Source organism: Ahaetulla prasina, chromosome 8, assembly GCF_028640845.1.
Source record: "Ahaetulla prasina isolate Xishuangbanna chromosome 8, ASM2864084v1, whole genome shotgun sequence".
NCBI classification, from domain to species: Eukaryota; Metazoa; Chordata; class Lepidosauria; order Squamata; family Colubridae; genus Ahaetulla; species Ahaetulla prasina.
In genome coordinates, this window is record NC_080546.1 from 31,794,225 (window position 1) to 31,813,122 (window position 18,898).

At 38.1% G+C, this 18,898-nt stretch overlaps 1 protein-coding gene across 3 annotated transcripts in view; it reads right to left on the bottom strand.

Moving 5' to 3' along the window:
• The window catches only part of MND1 (meiotic nuclear divisions 1), a 50,946-nt gene that overhangs the window by 20,633 nt on the left and 11,415 nt on the right, over nucleotides 1-18,898 (bottom strand). For all 3 annotated transcript variants that reach the window (XM_058193631.1, XM_058193633.1, XM_058193632.1), the window contains exons 2-4: nucleotides 17,061-17,126; nucleotides 15,835-15,892; nucleotides 13,116-13,264 (exon numbers count right to left, since the gene is read on the bottom strand). In XM_058193631.1, coding sequence (XP_058049614.1) covers nucleotides 13,116-13,264; nucleotides 15,835-15,892; nucleotides 17,061-17,126 — 273 coding nt within the window. The remainder of the gene's footprint in view (nucleotides 1-13,115; nucleotides 13,265-15,834; nucleotides 15,893-17,060; nucleotides 17,127-18,898) is intronic.

Genomic DNA, 18,898 nt, shown 5'->3' on the forward strand with positions numbered 1-18,898 from the left:
GCAAAAAAACCAGGCCGTTTTTCAGGGCTGGTGCGCCGGCGCACACACATGCACACATGTTTCAGTTTGGCCACTTGGTGCCGAAAAGGTTCGCCATCACTGGCATATTGGATGAGTTACTCTATTTTTAATGTCTCTGAAATGTTTGCTAATATAGCAATTTTTATGATCGGATTTCCAGCTAAAACTTAGAATGGTCCACAGCATACCATATAAACTATATTCTGTTTTGTTGATTCACTGACAAGTAAATTGTAGAATCTACTCTATCCACATTGCATGGATAGGCTCCATGTATGGAAAAGGCTCTCAAAAGGTATTTTTGTACACAATAGCTTTATACAGCAACTCTTTCGTTTTTGCAGCAAAGATGAAAAATTAATCTTGGATCTCAGCCTTCTACATTCCAGCATTTTAACATTTTAAACAAAAATCTCTTTCAACTGATAGTATTGCTTAGTTTAGCAAATCTTTCTGAATTACTATACAAATTGACTTATCTGGAACTGATGACTAAATATTTACGATCACTTTAATAGGATATAAGATAGCCAGTAAAAGATCAGCATTTTTACATAATTATTCTATTAGGCATTTCTGGTAAACCATAAATAAAACCTGAGGGTGTTGCCATTTTTTTTACTAATGTTCTCCAACAACCAGTAGTATGCATAACATTCTGCTTTGGCATATGAAAATATTGCTCTCCTTTTAAACCGCCCCAAGTTGGTTCCTATGAAATTCACACAAATTTGCATTATGCAAAGTTCTTCCTTAATCTTTGTGCTCAAGATTTTAGGATTGTAAGCATACCTAGCATGATAACCACTTTCACTTGCTTTGATAATGCATAATTTTACATACAGGTACATCCTGAACCCCCTTATTTATTTTAAGGTAAAAAGCTACAAATGTTGCTGTATTTCATAAAATTCAATTGATTTTAGTAATGTTATTTATTTAGTAACAGTAGTGAAAATATAGCCTTAACCAAAGTAATAAAACTAAACGTTAAACAATGTTTCCCTGAAAATAAGACCCGGCCTTATTTTCTTTTGGGCCTCAAAATAAGCATTCAGGTTTATTTTCGGGGAGCTCTTATTTTTTTGACGTGGAAGGATGCCTTGAGTCTTGTCTTGCCGGCAGGACGCTGTGTGGTGTATTGGGCCGTTGTGCATGTGAGCAGCTTCATTAGCGTGACGAGGATTGCCATGTCCTTCCGAGAGCAGCTCCACCAGCGCAGCAAGCCTCGCAGTGTCCTTCTGAGAGCGGTTCTACCAGTGCGATGAGCCTTAAGGTATTTGACTGCAAACAGACACAAGCAGGGCAGTAGCATGACAGATATTGGGGTATGGGAGGCCTGGCTGTAGCAGTCCTAAGATAAGTGGGTGCGGAGCGCGTGGGGTACCTCCAACCCCACACCCCCGCCCTAGCTTGATTTTTACATCTGCGCCTCGCCCCACTTTGTACAACCAGATGGTGGGTGGGGCCTAACTAGGGCTTATGGGGGGGGTAGGGCTTATATTAGGTGTGAAAATTGGGCTAGGGCCTGTTTTCAGGGTAGGTTGTATTTTCCGGGAAACATGGTACACTCATAAATTTCCCAGAATAATTCCTGAAATTTGTGAGCTTTTTCAACTATGGAAAAAAAAATCCTGCAAAAAATAATAATCCTGCATAAGCATGATGAAGTTTGACTATCTTATGTGGCCAGGTATGTTTAGATGCACAAGGAATTTGTCTCTGGTATAGAAGCACTCAGTGTACATGCAAAGCAACAGAATGATGATGATGATGATGATGATGATGATGATGATAATAATAGCCATTAGATACGCAGTTGGAATAGTGAACTGGACTAAACAGAATTTAAAGCCCTGGATAAGACCAGAAAAATAATGACAATGAATCATGTCCTGCATCCTCACAGAGACATAGATAGACTCTACCTACCAAGGAAAATAGGTAGCCGTGGAATATTGTGATGTCCTCAGTTGATGAAGAAAAAGAAAAAAGAGCATTGCAAGAATACCTAAAGAACAGTGAAAAAGATGTTTTGAAGCTAGTATACCGCCAGGAAGGCTTACTGGCTACTGGAGAGGCTAAACTGGCTTACAAGAAAGACCAAATGAAGAACAGAATGGATGAATGGGAAGACAAAGCCAAATGTATGGCCAAATGTATGGCCAATACATTTTTAAAAATAGCAGGTAAAAACAGTTACGTTATCTTGGTTATCTTATCTTTAAATTTACTGAATTTATATTATCCTCATAAATTAACCACTGGGATAGGACAGCTGAGAGAATGTACTTTCTATTTCATAGCAAGGGACATAAAGTACCCTGATCCAGTCCTTTAAATTTGGCCAATAGCGGGATAATTCCACTGGGATTGTTTCCCCTGCTTTGCTAGACAGAGCATTTCGCTCCTACTGAATAGTAAGCCTTGCATCGGGCAACTGAAAGGCAGGAATTATTCAAGCAAGAATATTATGAAACGAAAATGGGGAAAGCATAAATTAGATATTAATACCACTTATATTCATATCTTCATCATAGATTTTTAAAGAAACAATTTTCCTATTTTCCTTTTTTATGGCCCTTTCTTTATATTTCTTGTCTTTATAAACCAGAAGATAGACCTGGTTTTACCGTCTCTTATTTTTATTTTACTTATCCGAACTACTTCAAGAGGAAATTAAAAAATAATAAATAACACTTTATTATATCTTATAGGAAACTGTTGCTTACATGCTAATGTAGTGAAAATTATTAAAATGTATCAATTGTAGTGAAGATCAGTTTAAATATAAATGGGAAACTAGAATTTGACCATACATATATACTGATTTTTAAATATACATCTATTCTCTACTATATGTAAATGTTACAATCTCTCATTATGTATACATTGCATGTACAATTATACATACAGTTTACATTTCACATGTATTTTTCACATCCTTGGATAAATTTATATGGGGGCCGAGAATAAAACGCTCTTACATTTTAAGCAATCTCAATATAGGGAGGTGGGATAGTTCTTAGCAAATATGAATTTTCCCTTCATAAAGTGACACATCCTGGGTAACATGTTGATTTAACAATCTTTATTTTTATTATGAGATTTACAGCTTTAAAAATATTTTTTTTCTTCTTGTTGACCATCTTGAAATTTAGATCAGAATTGCTATGCAGGAAGAAAATGTCTCTATTGAGTTGAACTTGATTATACTATTATATAAATATTGTTGTGTTGTGTTATAGAAATGGATTGCCACTGTCTTCTTTTAGGATCTTTTTTCAACTTATCAGTCTTGGGCACAAATCCTAGGAAATCCTGGTAGTTTCTTATTCAAGTACTAATCAGGTTTATCCCTGCTTATTTATTTTCAGAGATTAGCGAAGCTTAGAAATTGCTGGACTGGCTTTAATTCTCCCTTCCACAGTGATTTTGATAAAAATTAATTTTTCCCATTGTTAACAACAAGAAGTAGACCTTGCTGGGAAATATTGAATTCCTCCCAAACTGCTCCCTAGCCTAGTATTGATTTACAGAATGGCAGAATGGCAGGGGCACTCAGCAGAATAGTTTCAAGAGTTAACCAAAATCAATAAAGTCATTCCAAAGTCTTCTGGGTACTGCCAGAACACAGCTCTTATGGAATCATTTGGCAAAACTTTTGAAACCTGATATGTTTTGTTTCAGGTTTAAAACAGGACACATTTTCCATTTCATAAAAGCCCTGCATGCATAGTTTATAAATGTTCCCTAATACACACTTACAAGAATTCTCGAAAAGTTACAAACTGGGCCGATGTGGAAAACAAGTCATTCTTCCTCTCAGCATCTGGCAAGCTGAATTCTGTCCAACATATGACTTATATTTCAATCTCAAAAGGAAAGTTAGACATAATATTCATCATTTAAAATCAGACAATTCTTCTATAATCAAAGTAGGGCATTCCTAATAATGATTAAATTTGAAAAGTGTGACCTTCTGCTTACTACCTAATAGAAGTGACTAGATCAAAAATGTATGAAAGATACATAGAAGAAATAGCAATAAAATGGCAGTTGAGCAAATCAACTGATCTTTGGTAAGCTTCTTACTATCGCACTGCAACAGAAAATTCTAGCACCTTTTTACTTTGATCCTTCATGGTTGTAGTGTCTGCTTGTTTTTGCATTGTTCTTACCTAGTTATTATAGCAAAACTATCTATGTGTGAAATAACAAAGAAGCTTTTTTTATCGGCTGGCCTGATACATAGTCTAACTCTGATTAGGGTGGAAAGAAGTGATTGGCCCAGAGCCTCCAGCTGGCTTCCATCCCCTCCTCCAGAGGTGGGTTTCAGCAGGTTCTGACCAGTTCTGGAGAACCGGTAGCGTAAATTTTGAGTAGTTCAGAGAACCAGTAGTAAAAATTCTGATTGGCCCCGCCCCCATCTATTCTCTGCCTCCCAAGTTCCAACTGATTGGGAGGAAATGGAGATTTTGCAGTATCCTTCCCCTGGAGTGGGGTGGGAATGGACATTTTACAGTATCCTTCCCCTGCCATGCCCACCAAGCCATGCCACGCCCACCAAGCCACGCCCACAGAACCGGTAGTAAAAAAATTTGAAATCTACCACTGCCCTCCTCCCCCAGTTCAGCATATCAACCACTGTACCATGCTGCTAGTACTATAAGTATAGCAAATTTATTATATAGACTTGAGAACATGAACCAGTTACAATGCCCTAGAATTTTGTTAGGGTAGGCTAGCCTTTACCAAAATCTTAACAGCAAATATTTAATCAGGGGGCAGTTAATTCTTAGATTCAGGGCACTAATCTTAAAAAAATAAAATGTTAAAAAAAATCACAATATTTCTATTCAAAATATTTCATGTGATCCCAAAATATTTCATGTATCCCAAAAATTTTACATTATCTTAAGTAGGAATATCGATATCTTATTGCCTGGTATTATTTCTGCTTTAAAACTTTGTTTTATTATTTTCATATTTGATAACACTAGAGATTATTTTCATATTTGATAACATTAAAGATAGCACTGTAGGCAGTGATGCTTTAATGTCTACAGTGCCAGATGTAATTTAATCATATGTACTTCAGACTAGTGCAATGAACTAGCCAGGAGTACATATTATCAATGAAACTAGCAATATCTGATTCATAGTAAATTGCATAGGTAAAATTACCTTTTGAAATATAAACTCAGCATATTTTAAAAAAAGATTCTTACATTCATTGTTTTACTATCGCTAATATTCCACTTTTTCTTTGGCTCCATTTCATTTTGGAGTTAAACAAAGCATTCTTCCTTCTTATATCTGTGTAATCAACACAAATGTAGCTGTTTTATTCATATCTGAATCTTAGAGTGCTCCTGTTCATTTCTATATTACTTGCTCAAAATATTTCTGTCATCCTAGCATTCCTTCCTCTGATCTTATTTATGACTGCTTCTTATTCTCTACACTTTATCAGTTTTCACTGAAACGGCAGCTGTACTGTCCCTGCAAATCAAACTGTTCATGTTCTGAGTAGCCTTTATGTAATCTATATTAACCTTTAAACGTTCTAAGTTCTTCCCTTCCCATCAGGGAACCAAGAATTCCTGGCCTCTAACAAAGGGAATGTGGCCAGGATTCTTATAGCACAGGTGAATTCCTCCCAGCATAGAGTAGCAATGAAATAAATGTCACTAGAAAAGCACTTGTCTATTATGAAGGTCATGTACGCTAGCACTGCTCTGCCAATAAAAAATAATAAATTCAACGACCATGAGAAACATTCAATTAACTAGATGGCAGAAGAAATACTTATTAGTTGGTAATTGCATGTGGTAAAAAAATAATCATAATATTGGTGTTTTTTATAAAGGAAAAACTGTTCCTTTATATTGTATTAAGAGGAGCAGGGCAGCAAAGCAACTCAGTAGACAGAAAAAGTATATTTGCAAACATTTTTAAAGTTATCCATGTAATATCCAAATACAACTTTGCATCTGGTTGTCCAACTTTTATTTCTCTAAGATAAGTAGCATTCATAAAAACTACTGTACATTCTCAGGTCTCTGTTTCATGAAGTTATTAATGGTGCTTCAAGCCCTTGCATGGTAAATTCATTACTTAACCACGCAAAGGTACCACAAAATGGCAATAAAGAAGCTTCCTCTACTAGCAGCTCAGCAGAACAACATTCCATTTTATTTGCATAAGTTTCAGTTTTGATAAGGCAACCTAATCAGCTTTCTGGATATTAAGATTATTGAACCTGACACTCCAAGGCTTTCTCTCACATTCCCATGTTCATCAAACTGTAACACCGATCAAACCCTCAAAAAATGTTAGTGTAGCGTAGTAGAGTGCAGGGGTTCCCAACCTGTGGGCCACCGCCCACTACCGGCTGTGGCCTATTTGCAACTGGGCTGCCTGAACCTGCCACTCACAGAAATGAATCTGTGTGTGCGCACACACCTGCCCCTGACACAAAACCATCCCTCCCCCACCCCATGCCAGGCCGCGAACCTGGAAAGGTTTATTTATTTATTTATTATTTATTTATTTATTTTTCAAATTTATATACCGCCCTATCTCCCTAAGGACTCAGGGCGGTTCACAGGCAGTTAAAATACATATAAATACAGATTAAAAACAACAATTAAAAAACTTATTCTATTGCCCAATTTAAAAACAATATAAATAATAAAAAACCCCTTAAAACCAATAACTTTAAAATCTAATCCAGTCCCGCGCAGATGAATAAGTGCGTTTTAAGCTCGTGACGAAAGGTTCGGAGGTCCGGAAGTTGACGAAGTCCTGGAGGGAGTTCGTTCCAGAGGGTGGGAGCCCCCACAGAGAAGGCCCTTCCCCTGGGTGTCGCCAGACGGCACTGCCTAGCTGACGGCACCCTGAGGAGTCCCTCTCTGTGAGAGCGCACGGTCGGTGAGAGGTTTTTGGTAGCAGTAGGCGGTCCTGTAAATAGCCCGGCCTAATGCCATGGAGCGCTTAAAAGATTGCCACCAACACCTTGAGGCGCACCCGGAAGGCCACAGGTAGCCAGTGCAGACTGCACAGGATAGGTGTAACACGGGAGCCCCGAGGGCTCCATCACCCGCAGCCGCGTTCTGGACCAACTGAAGCCTCCGGATGCCCCTCAAGGGAGCCCCATGTAGAGAGCATTGCAGTAATCCAGGCGAGACGTCACGAGGCGTGAGTGACCGTGCATAAGGCATCCCGGTCTAGAAAGGCGCAACTGGCGCACCGGCGAACCTGGTGGAAAGCTCTCCTGGAGACGGCCGTCAAATGGTCTTCAAAAGACAGCCGCTCATCCAGGAGAACGCCCAGATTGCGCACCCTCTCCATCGGGGCCAGTGACTCGCCCCAACAGTCAGCCGAGGACTCAGCTGACTGTACCGGGATGCCGCATCCACAGCCACTCTGTCTTGGAAGGATTGAGCTTGAGCCTGTTTCTCCCCATCCAGACCCGTCGGCTTCCAAACACCGGGACAGCACTGATAGCTTCATTGGGGTGGCCCGTGGAAAAGTACAGCTGGGTGTCATCAGCGTACAGCTGGTACCTCACACGAAGCCACTGATGATCTCACCCAGCGGCTTCATATAGATGTTGAACAGAAGGCGAGAGAATCGACCCTGCGGCACCCACAAGTGAGGCGCCTCGGGGCCGACCTCTGCCCCTGTCAATACCGTCTGCGACGGTCGGAGAGATAGGAGGAGAACCACCGATAAACGGTGCCTCCCACTCCCAATACCTCCAACCGGCGCAGCAGGATACCAAGGTGGATGGTATCGAAAGCCGCTGAGAGGTCTAATAGGACCAGGATGGAGGTACAACCCCTATCCCTGACCCTCCAGAGATCATCCACCAACGCGACCAAAGCCGTCTCCGTGCTGTAGCCGGGCCGGAAACCGGACTGAACGGGTCTAGATAGACAGTTTCATCCAGGTGCAGAAACTGATATGCCACCATACTCTCTACAACCTTCGCGGCGGGTTGGAGACCGGACGATAATTACCTAAGACAGCCGGGTCCAGGAGGGCTTCTTGAGGAGGGCCTCACCACCGCCTCTTTCAAGGCGGCCGGAAAGACTCCTCCAACAAGGAGGCACTCAGAATCGCCTGGAGCCAGCCTCGTGTCACCTCCTGAGTGGCCAGCACCAGCCAGGAGGGCACGGGTCCAGTAAACACGCAGGCATTCAGCCTACCCAACAACCTGTCCATGTCCTCGGGAGCCACAGGGTCAAACTCATCCCAGAAAATGTCACCAAGACCACCCTCAGACGCCTCATCTGAATCGCCGCAATTTTGGTCTAGACCGTCTCGAAGCTGAACGATTTTATCGTATAGATAACCGTTAAACTCCTCAGCACGTCCCTGCAACGGGTCATCCCGCTCCCCCTGGTGAAGGAGGGAACGGGTCACCCGAAAAAGGGCGGCTGGGCGGTTATCTGCCGACGCAATGAGGGAGGAGGCGTAGCAACGCCTCGCTTCCCTCAGTGCCACTAGGTAGGTCCTAGTATAGGACCTAACTAGTGTCCGATCAGCCTCTAAATGGCTAGACCTCCAGGAGCTCTCTAGGCGTCTTCTCCGGCGTTTCATCCCCCTCAGCTCCTCGGAGAACCAAGGAGCCGGTTGGGATCTGCGCCGGGTCAGAGGCCGCAGGTTGGGGAACATTGGTGTAGTGTGAGTGTGCATATGTATGCAGGAGCCTGTGTTTACAAACAATGTAGTCATCAAATGAGACTGCATATTTCTATATTTAAATTCTTCATGTTTTTTCTATTTTTTAGTTTGTATTAATTATCTTAATGTTCAATAAAATTATAATAAGGTGTGGAAGATACCTGCCTGCCAGTAAAAAGATACTAGAGCCAAATCACTTTCAGACTGGAAGAGGCTAACACATTTTTTAATATGGTGACAGAAACAAAATAAAGCTATTAAAACTTGCTCAGTTCAAATGTCTTATTAGAGTACTTGGTAAGGGGAAAGGTCACACATTACTAAACATCTGCAATCATTCTTGCATAAGAATTATTCTTATGGTCAATACAATCATCAAATGATCAAGTATCTCCAAGAGCACAATCCACTACACAGTTGGCATGCAAATTTTACTCAAAATAAGTTAAATTACACAAGCCCAAAGAGACTGCTGCTGCTGCTAGTCCAAACTATTATGGGTGTGGCTCATCATATTCTGAAAGACCAATGGAAACATAATGAATGTCACAGCAGAACCAAGCCAAATTGTTCTGCTTGGATTATAATATTATTTGGTGAAAGAAGCATGGGATTTCCATTTTCTGTGTAAAAAGATAATAGAGCTGAAAATTTTGTATCCTCTACCTCAGTTCCCCAACCAGCTGCAAACAGCTCAGAGCCCACTAGTGGGCAGCAGCCCAGAGATTGGGGACTCTTGGTCTAGTTCAATTACTATATTGGAGTTTGTCAAGGGTTTATTTACACATACTTTGTTTGCAGATTGAGATACACACACACACACACACACCTTAAATCTGCAACAGATAGTCCCAACAGACTTAGGGCCATTTATTCAATTATTACAGCAGTAGTGAATGGATTTACGACCAATCCCCATAATTATGGCCCCTGTAACACCTCCATAGTCAAACTGTTAAAATTCAAGAGCTTGGCAGCTCCTTCTGCACTTAGGACTGCAGGGGAGATTCAACTACCCCCACTTCCCTATCTCCCCTCCCATTTTGAATTTTGGGCCCCCTACACTTTGCAGTCCCTACTGCCACAGCTGACATTTGCAGTTTTCTTGCTCCCATTGCTGACCAAGCATGTCCAGCCTGGTTCTTCGGGAGACAGCTGCTGGCCACACAAGACTTTCTTTCCCAGATTGTGCATAGCAATTTCTTCATGAGACATGGGTAAGATGGCCTCATGTGGCCAGCAGCTGCCTCACAAAGAGCCAGGCTGGGCATACTTGGCAGCAGGAGCAAGAAGATAGTGCAAGATAGAACAAGGTCAGCTGGGGAGGGGAGCTGGGTGAAGTGGAAGGCAACAGGGGGCTTGGAATGGAGGGTTGTGAGGCTGCTTGCAGCTGACACTGGGCTGGGGCAGCTCTGGATTCCCAGGGTAGCTGTGGCTTTGTGCTGCTTTGTTTGCTTGGGCCATGCTGCACAAAAGCTTATGGGCTTTTTGCAGCATCAAAGCCATGGCCTGCCAAGAAGCCCCTGAGCTGCAGTGTGGCAAGGAGTTCCAGAATTATGTGATTTTGGGACATCCTACAAAACAGGATGCAGGGCAGCCAAAAGGGCAGAGATGGGAGGGAACAGGCAGTTGTATGCGTGTGGGGGGCGGGAACAGAACGTGAGACAGTTCCTTAGCCTGGAAGAAACAAAAGTTGGGGCTAGGAGGGACCAATTCCTAAATGGCTTAGATTGGGTGGGTCCTTGCTAATGACCAGTGGAATTTGGTTAATACTGGCAATGGGGGATGCTGAGACTGCCTTTGCTAAGCAACACAGTCACATGAGGTCATGCTTTATATTACATTGCTTAGTGACAGAAATTCTGGTCCCAATTGTAATCATAAATCAAGGGTTACCTGTATTTCCATTTCTGTCTCAAATACTGTACATGTCAGAAAGGATTATGCTATTTATTAACTAGCATATAATTTTCATCTTAAATTACATGAAAAACACCTTTAAAATTTTCCAAACATTATGTTTTTTTTCACCCTTGCCTGTTTACCATGTTTTTCACACCTTTACTGTTTATGCTAATCTATTTGTATATATGTGTGTATGTTAATAGAAGTTTCTGTATAGTTGTTTTAAGATCCTCAAAAATTTGGTTATGAAATGACACATAATTGCTTCCACTACATTGCTATCAATCTTGAGAAAAGAGAAAAAAAAGCACAGCTGCATTTTATTAAAATTTTTTTTATCCCACCTTTGTTATTGTTACGAATAACTCAAGGTGGCAATTGCAATTGTAATAAAGGTAGTGCTTCACTTACAACTCCAATTTAAAAAAGGATTTTTGTAAATTGTTAGGGATATTATGTGAGACACCCATGTGATCACCTTGCTCAACAACTGCAACCACATTTATTTCTACTGTGGTCGTTAAGTGACTGCATGAGTCATTAAGCAACTGTGTGCAGGAGTGCACAGGGGAGGCTTTTGGAGGCCTGACACCCACCAGTGTGCAGAAACCTGCTGCAGGTCAGGAGGCCTGACTGACTAGAATGACTGGCATGTGAGCCTTTTCTCTGCCCCACTGCTCCTGGAAGGCCTTAGCTAGTAAAACCCACTAGCACATGGAAAGGGCCGGTTTAGCTCTGCCTGGTAAGGCCTGTTATTAAGAACACAAAGCCTGCAATTACTGCAGGTTCGAGCCTGGCCCAAGGTTGACTCAGCCTTCCATCCTTTATAAGGTAGGTAAAATGAGGACCCAGATTGTTGGGGGGGCAATAAGTTGACTTTGTAAATATATACAAATAGAATGAGACTATTGCCCTATACATTGTAAGCCGCCCTGAGTCTTCGGAGAAGGGCGGGGTATAAATGTAAACAAACAAAAAAAAAAAAGAAACTTGTTGCAGGCTTGATCCACTGATGTACAGGCCTCCTCACTCCTCCTCCACTCTTGAGAGGTTTAGGCCTTTTACCTGCCCCGCCATGCCAAGATGTTCTTGGCTAGCTAGGCCCATTGATGTATTTAGAGACTGGCACAGGTTGCGTCCTGCAAGTCCCTGAGTAGCCGAGTGGTAAGGAAGTTGGAGGCCTGCAAACTGCAGCTGCTTCATGTGCACTGCAGCTGGCCTGAGCTCCCTTGATGGATGAATGGCTGCAGGGACAACGGCAGGGGTGTGTGAGGATACTGCATTATCCCTGCAGTCAGTCATTAAAGGAGAATGATGCAGTGGCTGTAATTTTTTAAACCAGGTTATAGTAGCTTTTGGGGAAGGTGTCTGTCATAACTTTGAAAGTTCAGAAGTTGAAGACTATCTGCATTTGCATTTCTACAGTATTACAAATTACCACAAATGTAAACAAGTAGCAGAACTGTATCTCAACCTTATTAATGGCACTCTTAGAAGCTTGGGAAAAATTTAAGTTTGAGATAATCCTTCTGTTCCCCGACATCTTGATATCTGGAGAGCTTTGAAAGGTACGTGATTGTTGACGGGGGAGGGATGGGTGTGCGGTGCAGAGGAGTTCCAACTGGCTGTGAGATCTCAAGAGGCAGCATCCGGAGCATGGGGTATCTCAGTGTGTGGGTGGGAGGCCTTGGGAGACTGGAGGCACGTTGCTTGTACCTGTACACCCGAGGCACCCCATATTCCACTTATAACACCTGCACATTCATTTAGCAAGTGCACTGGAGAGAGCAGAGACACCTTAAGTGAGCTGGTTCATTCAACACCATCCCAATTTTCAAATGCAATGGGCAGGATCTATTATGATTGTAACTCGAGGATTACCTGTATGTTGCTTTAAGAATCCTTTCAGTGAAGATGACCAATTTAAATGTAAACAATCTCATCCTCATCCTCTAGGGCACAACTTTTGAAAAGGAACCATTCCTTTATTGCTAACTATGGCAATGGATATAAAGATCCAAAAGCCATAGGTAACTACACTATTACACTATAGCGAAGACTTTTGGAATTAAGTGATAGACAGCAAGATGGGCAGTATATAAATAAATAAATTTAAAAATAAATAAATCAGATATGTAAAATGTGTAAACCAAATTTAAAACCTTCCAAACATTACAGTTACAAAGTAATTAATGTGCCTTTTGCCTACTATTAAATGAACAGCTTTGACAAATATCTAAAATTTAGTCCCTAGCATATATATATATATATATGACTCAAAACCAATAAAAAACTCAGCATTACTAACTCTAAATATTTGAGAAAAACACTAGTAAGTTCGAATAATACAAATAGTAAAATACTTAAAATAGAAAAAATTCTTAAACATAATGAAGATACAGCACAACTAAGTTAAATGAGAAAATACTTATTTTTGAAATAGATTGTTATTTAGTGATCACTGTATTTGCATAATAGGATGCATATAGAATTACCTGATTCTGCAGTTCCTCCAGTTTAGATTTTCTTGTGTGCAATGCTTTACTTGGAAAGGCCCAAAAATAATTTGATGTTCCAATCCTGTCAGTGTCTACCATACCATCATCAACTAAGCTTTGTAAGATATCCTTCACTGACATAGTCGCTGTCGAAGAAATAATCATAATTATTATTTTGAAAACTTATATAGATTAGGGAAAACTATTATTCATTAAAACATCAGAGAGAATAATAAAGATTCAGAATGTCCTTTGAGAATTTTTCAACAAGTCCTTTGCAAATTACCATAAACTAGCAGATGGCAAATTAGGCTTACTTATGTGTATAGCAGCCCAACACAGAGAGTTCCTTTAAAATCACTGCCACGAAAAAATAGCAAAAAATATTAATTTACATAGCTTTTTCTTGTAAGAAACTAGATTTGTAACAGAACAACAGGATACCAGTGGGGCAATTTCAATTCTGTCAGTACATAGAATAAATATCAAGAAGATACTTCAGCATAGATCCAGAAGAATTTCAAATTCTTCCCAGTCCATTATTATTTTTCTAAAGGAACTCTGAAAAAACATTGGTTTTAAATCACTTTTCCCATTAATGTATCTAACATGATGTATTCCCCTGAACTAGTTGATTTTCCCTGGGAGCTATCTTTCCCATCTCTTAAGATCAGAACACTTTTTAATATATGAAGTCAAATCAAGAAGAAATGAATCTGCACACTGAAAATTTAAGTCAGATTTATGAAATTAGTCCAAAAAAATATACATATTAGGTAACTTAGCTCAAATATTATATACAATCTGCAGAATAAGTAAATGGCAATGCTGTCTGTTGTCTATACTGAACGCAGAGATTACATAACTGAATTGACTTGTCAATCTAGCAAGGAAACAGGTTAGGGGTTATGTTTTGTAGTTACAACCTAAACATTTACTTACATGCATACATACATATATATACACACACACACAATATATTATGCATTCCACAAACAATAGTAATTTTTGTAAGTTATTATGTCTCATAGAAATATCAATTTTACCCTAAATTTATTTATCTGAATTAAGGTAAAGTCAAATCTATTAAATGTAAGGGACCATAAAGGAGTTCCAGTTTCCTCTAGAAATTCTCCATTATACTCCTAATGGAGAATTTCTAGAGGAAACTGGAACTCCTTTATGGTCCCTTACAGTGAATAAATTTTGCTTTTCCATTATCCACTTGATCTATATATAGAGTATACAAGCACACACAAACAAACACACACACACACACACACACACACACACACACAATATAGTATATATAGAATTTATACAATCAGTTGAAGTAGTTAATCTCATCTAATTTATTACCTGTTCCTATGTTACCATTAAGTAGGATTCCCTAATGAATTTTGAAAGCATTTCAGGTCTTTGTAATTGTATAAATGTGTCGTCCTGTCAAACATTATGTAAAATATGCAGCATGAAAACATCATGAATTCATAGTGCATAGAATACATAAAGAGAGTGTTTGATGTAGTGCTTAAGGTGCTGGTCTAGAAACCAAGAGACTGTGAATTCTAGGCTTCTTTTACATATGAAAGCCAGGAGTGACTTTGTACTCTCTCAGTTCAATCTACCTCACAGGGTTGTTGTTATATGGAAAATAGGAAGCCAGAGTGTGAGGTAATTTCACACACTTGAGTTTTATATAAATATATAAAAGGCAGAATAATAATATTTTTAAAGATCTGAAAAGTGTAGAGATTATGGCATAAACCGATAAAGTGGTTAATGGCAAACTTGTGTCATACCAAAAAATCTTGGACAGCACTTAGAAAATCTACACAATGACAAAATTTCTATCTGTGAATTACAAAAGGTCCCACTGCTTGGGTTCACAGATATATTATGCCAAAACGTAACATCCTAGGTTCTTGAGACAAACGTGATATGAATGAAGGCTAGCATCAGCTAAAGAACTGGCAGGTGTAATTTACATTATTGTGTATATACAGTAAAAATTAGTGTGGATAGTGAATGCAGAAGTACCTGGAGATAGAAGAATAGAAGAGGAAGAACTGGAGAAAATCACAAACTATAAACACCTGCAAATAGAAGTAGAATGACTATATGGCAAAAAAAAAAAAAAAGTAGCAGTAAAGAGAGTGTGACTAGTAATAGGTGCCTTGGATGCAATCCCAAAACATCTGGAGCACCATTTGAACATCATCAGCGCTGACAAAATCATAATCAGTCAGTTAAAAAAGGCAGCTTTACTTGGAACAGCTTGCATCCTGAGACGATATCTTTAACACCATCAAAAAAAAATAAAAATCTGCCTATCCCAGGTCCTTGGGAACTTGATTGGTGGTTAAAAATGCCAAATTGAGTTTAAACACCTGGCTGACTGTACAACTAATTATAATAATGCCTTACATAGAGCCAGTTTGGTCTAGCGGTAACAGCACCAGTCTAGAAACTGAGAGACTGTAAGTTCTAGTCCCACCTTAAACATGAAAGTGACTTTGGGCCAGTTACTCTCTTTCAGCCCACAGATTGTTCTTATGGAGAAAATAGGATGAATATTAAATTAAACTACCAAACCCAGTTAGATCCAATTTTCAGACTTCTGTGAGAGTAAGAACATGATGTCTTTGGAAAAAACAAAAACCCTTCAAATGGAATTAGGACTCAAGGTTAGAAACAATCAAGTCTAGGTACTCACTTATTCCTTTTTCTTTTGAAGCAATTTTCTCAATATCCTTTAACTGGAATACATCTTTCTGATACCAAAAAAGTGAGAAGAAAACAGTTTGTTTTGTAATGTGCCCTATTATAGCAAAGGACAGAAACATTACTGAATTCACTAAATTCTCTCATTAAATGCATTACAAGAAGAAAAGAAGAAAAATTATGTTAAAAATAATTTAACCAGAGTATTAGAAGACATTTTCTGATAAGTATGAAAAAACCATCAGATCACTTGCATTTCCTCAAAAGACACATGCATTTCTCTGCTACTAAAGTAATTGCATCCTGATATTTAGTAAATACTAGTTTCTGTATTTCTTCTTCATTTCTTCTAACATTTTTAGACAGTGACATCAATAACTGATAATGTATGTTTTGCATCTGTTCTAGAATTATCCTTTTCAGATATAAAATTAGATGGAACTGTTGCTGCAGGATCATGTAAAGGAATATCTTTAAAAACCACCCAAAGTAGATAATAATAAACAAATATCTGTGAAAATAAGAACATTTAGTTTGGCTCATTTTTAAATTTAGAAAGCATTAAATCAAATAAAATTCTTTTGTTCAGCCCTCTACAGCCAAATAGTTTTAATTTCACATGCAATTCAAAATAAAGTACAAAGAAAACTAATATATTAACATGAAAAATATTCTTCTTTATAGCATTGAAATATATGACTCAGAGCTCTACACATAAAAATATGATAATATTCCAGATTAAAGAGCTATTTATTCATGTATGCATCTTCCTTGCTCCACCATTCACGTTGCAAGTACACTAACATTAGTTTAATAATTATAGGTTCCTAATTCATCAAAGTCTTTTTATCTACTAAAATAGTTTCCCTCAAATTAAGATAAAATATATAAAACACTATATACATTTCTTAGAATATCTGGAATGTTTTACATTATAAAGCAATTTATCAAAGGTCAGCTGTCAGACTGAGAGTAGAATTTAAGAAGAGTTCATTATATCACAGTGTCTAAAATTTGTATGCCTTTTTGACATGATCATTTTTCCATTTGAATTTACATAATAAATTACTCTTAGGCATCATGGAAGTGACTACAACCATTAGTATATAGCAAGGACCTTTAACCAGTCTTTTTGGCAACACTGTATTTTCAAATCAGACTCTCAATTTCTTTTTAAAAAATCCAAAGTAATAGAAAGCAACAACAAATATTACTTACTGTTTCAAAAAAGATTTCCATCATTCGAGTTCTCTTCTCTTCAACACTCAGACCTCTTTTCTTTGACTAAATAGGAAAAGCCATGCTACATAAATATAACTGTATTCAAAAATCTTAGATACATAAGTCAAAATGAAGGACTACACTGAGAGACTGAAGAGTCTCAACCTATCTGATGGGCATCAGCTTTGACAGACTTTGTAAAAACTTCCCACACAATTTTTTTGCAATTTTATATATAAAATTATATTCAAAAGATATATCTGATTTCACTCATTAAATTAGTTTTATATGTTTATCTGCATAGATTTTACTACCTATAGTAATTTAATGTATTTTTTCTTCAACAGAAATATCAGTATATGCAACTACTTCAAAATTATTAAGACACTTGGGCAAACAAGGAATTTAATAAGTTAAGAAAATATGCAGATTATAAGCACATCTAGTGAAATTGAAATACTTTGAGATAAAACTTCCAATAGAATATTTGAATATGAACACGGAACTATGTGAGAAATGGGATAATGTTTGTTCCTTTTTATTTTGCTCTTTTTATTTATTATTTTAATACTTTTTGAAACAAATTTTGAAACAAATAAGTGATGGGAGACCTTTTAATTAAGGTGAGATTTAAGACAGGAGAGATTTTTATAGATATTACCTTGTTTTTATTTCTTTTTGTCACTGGTCTTTGATAATATTAGGGATAAATATGGCTGTATTTTGTTCAATGAAGAAGGGAGGGGCAAGAAAGGGAACAAAAAATGTGGGAACTAGATTTGATTAAATGCTATTCAGGATAAAGGGGTGGAATAGATGTTTTGATAGAAATGGGCTATAATAAAAATTTGAAGAGGGGAAGGGAAAATATTGGATAAACAATACAATGAGGGGTAAAATTTGAAATATGTTTAATTATGTACCTGACCGATATTTTGTTCAACAAAGATCTATATGTGGTTTTTTCTTTTAAAAAAATAAAAAAAACTTTTCAAAAAAAAACCACACCTATTAAGACACTCAAATATAAAACTTGTTTCTGATGTGTTTCATTTATCCTGTTGAAAATACAAGGAATATTGTCTTGATACTGTAGAATCATATATTTTTGTCTGATTTATATTATTCCATAATAGTTGTCTACATGCATGTCACAATAGAAATATAAAATAATTTAACACAAAACAATGTATAATCAAACATTTGGTTGATTCATAAAATATATTTATAAATTACAAAGTAAATGTATAAAACAACATTACAAAGTAAATGTATGAAACAACCTCCAAAAACGAAGATTTTTAAAACAAACTACAGGGCTTTTTCAAAGCTGAATGAAAAATTTTCTTCTGATGCCCAAAATACATTTTCTATATATTTTAATAGTTCTGTACTGAATGTACACACACACACATACATAAAACTTGCATTTTGTGTAACATAAAAGTATAGGAAATATATAAACACAGCTATTCAAGCTTTTTTCTTTAAGACTCCTTATTTGCTTCATACGATCATTTGGGAAGTCTGCCTGGAGCTGATGCTAAACCAGCTGCTATAGTATAGCAATACCATTTTAGGACCAAGTATCAAGTTGCCAAATTCTATCAAATTATTGCACAAATCCATATACTGAGCCCTGGTAGCGCAGTGGTTAGAATGCAGTACTGCAGGCTACTTCTGCTGTCTGCTGCTGACTGCAGTTTGGCAGTTGGAGTCTTACCAGGTCAAGGCTGACTCAGCCTTCCATCCTTCTAAGGTCGGAAAAATGAGGACCCAGATTGTTAGGGCAATATGCTGACTCTGTAAACTGCTTAGAGAGGGCTGTAAAGCAC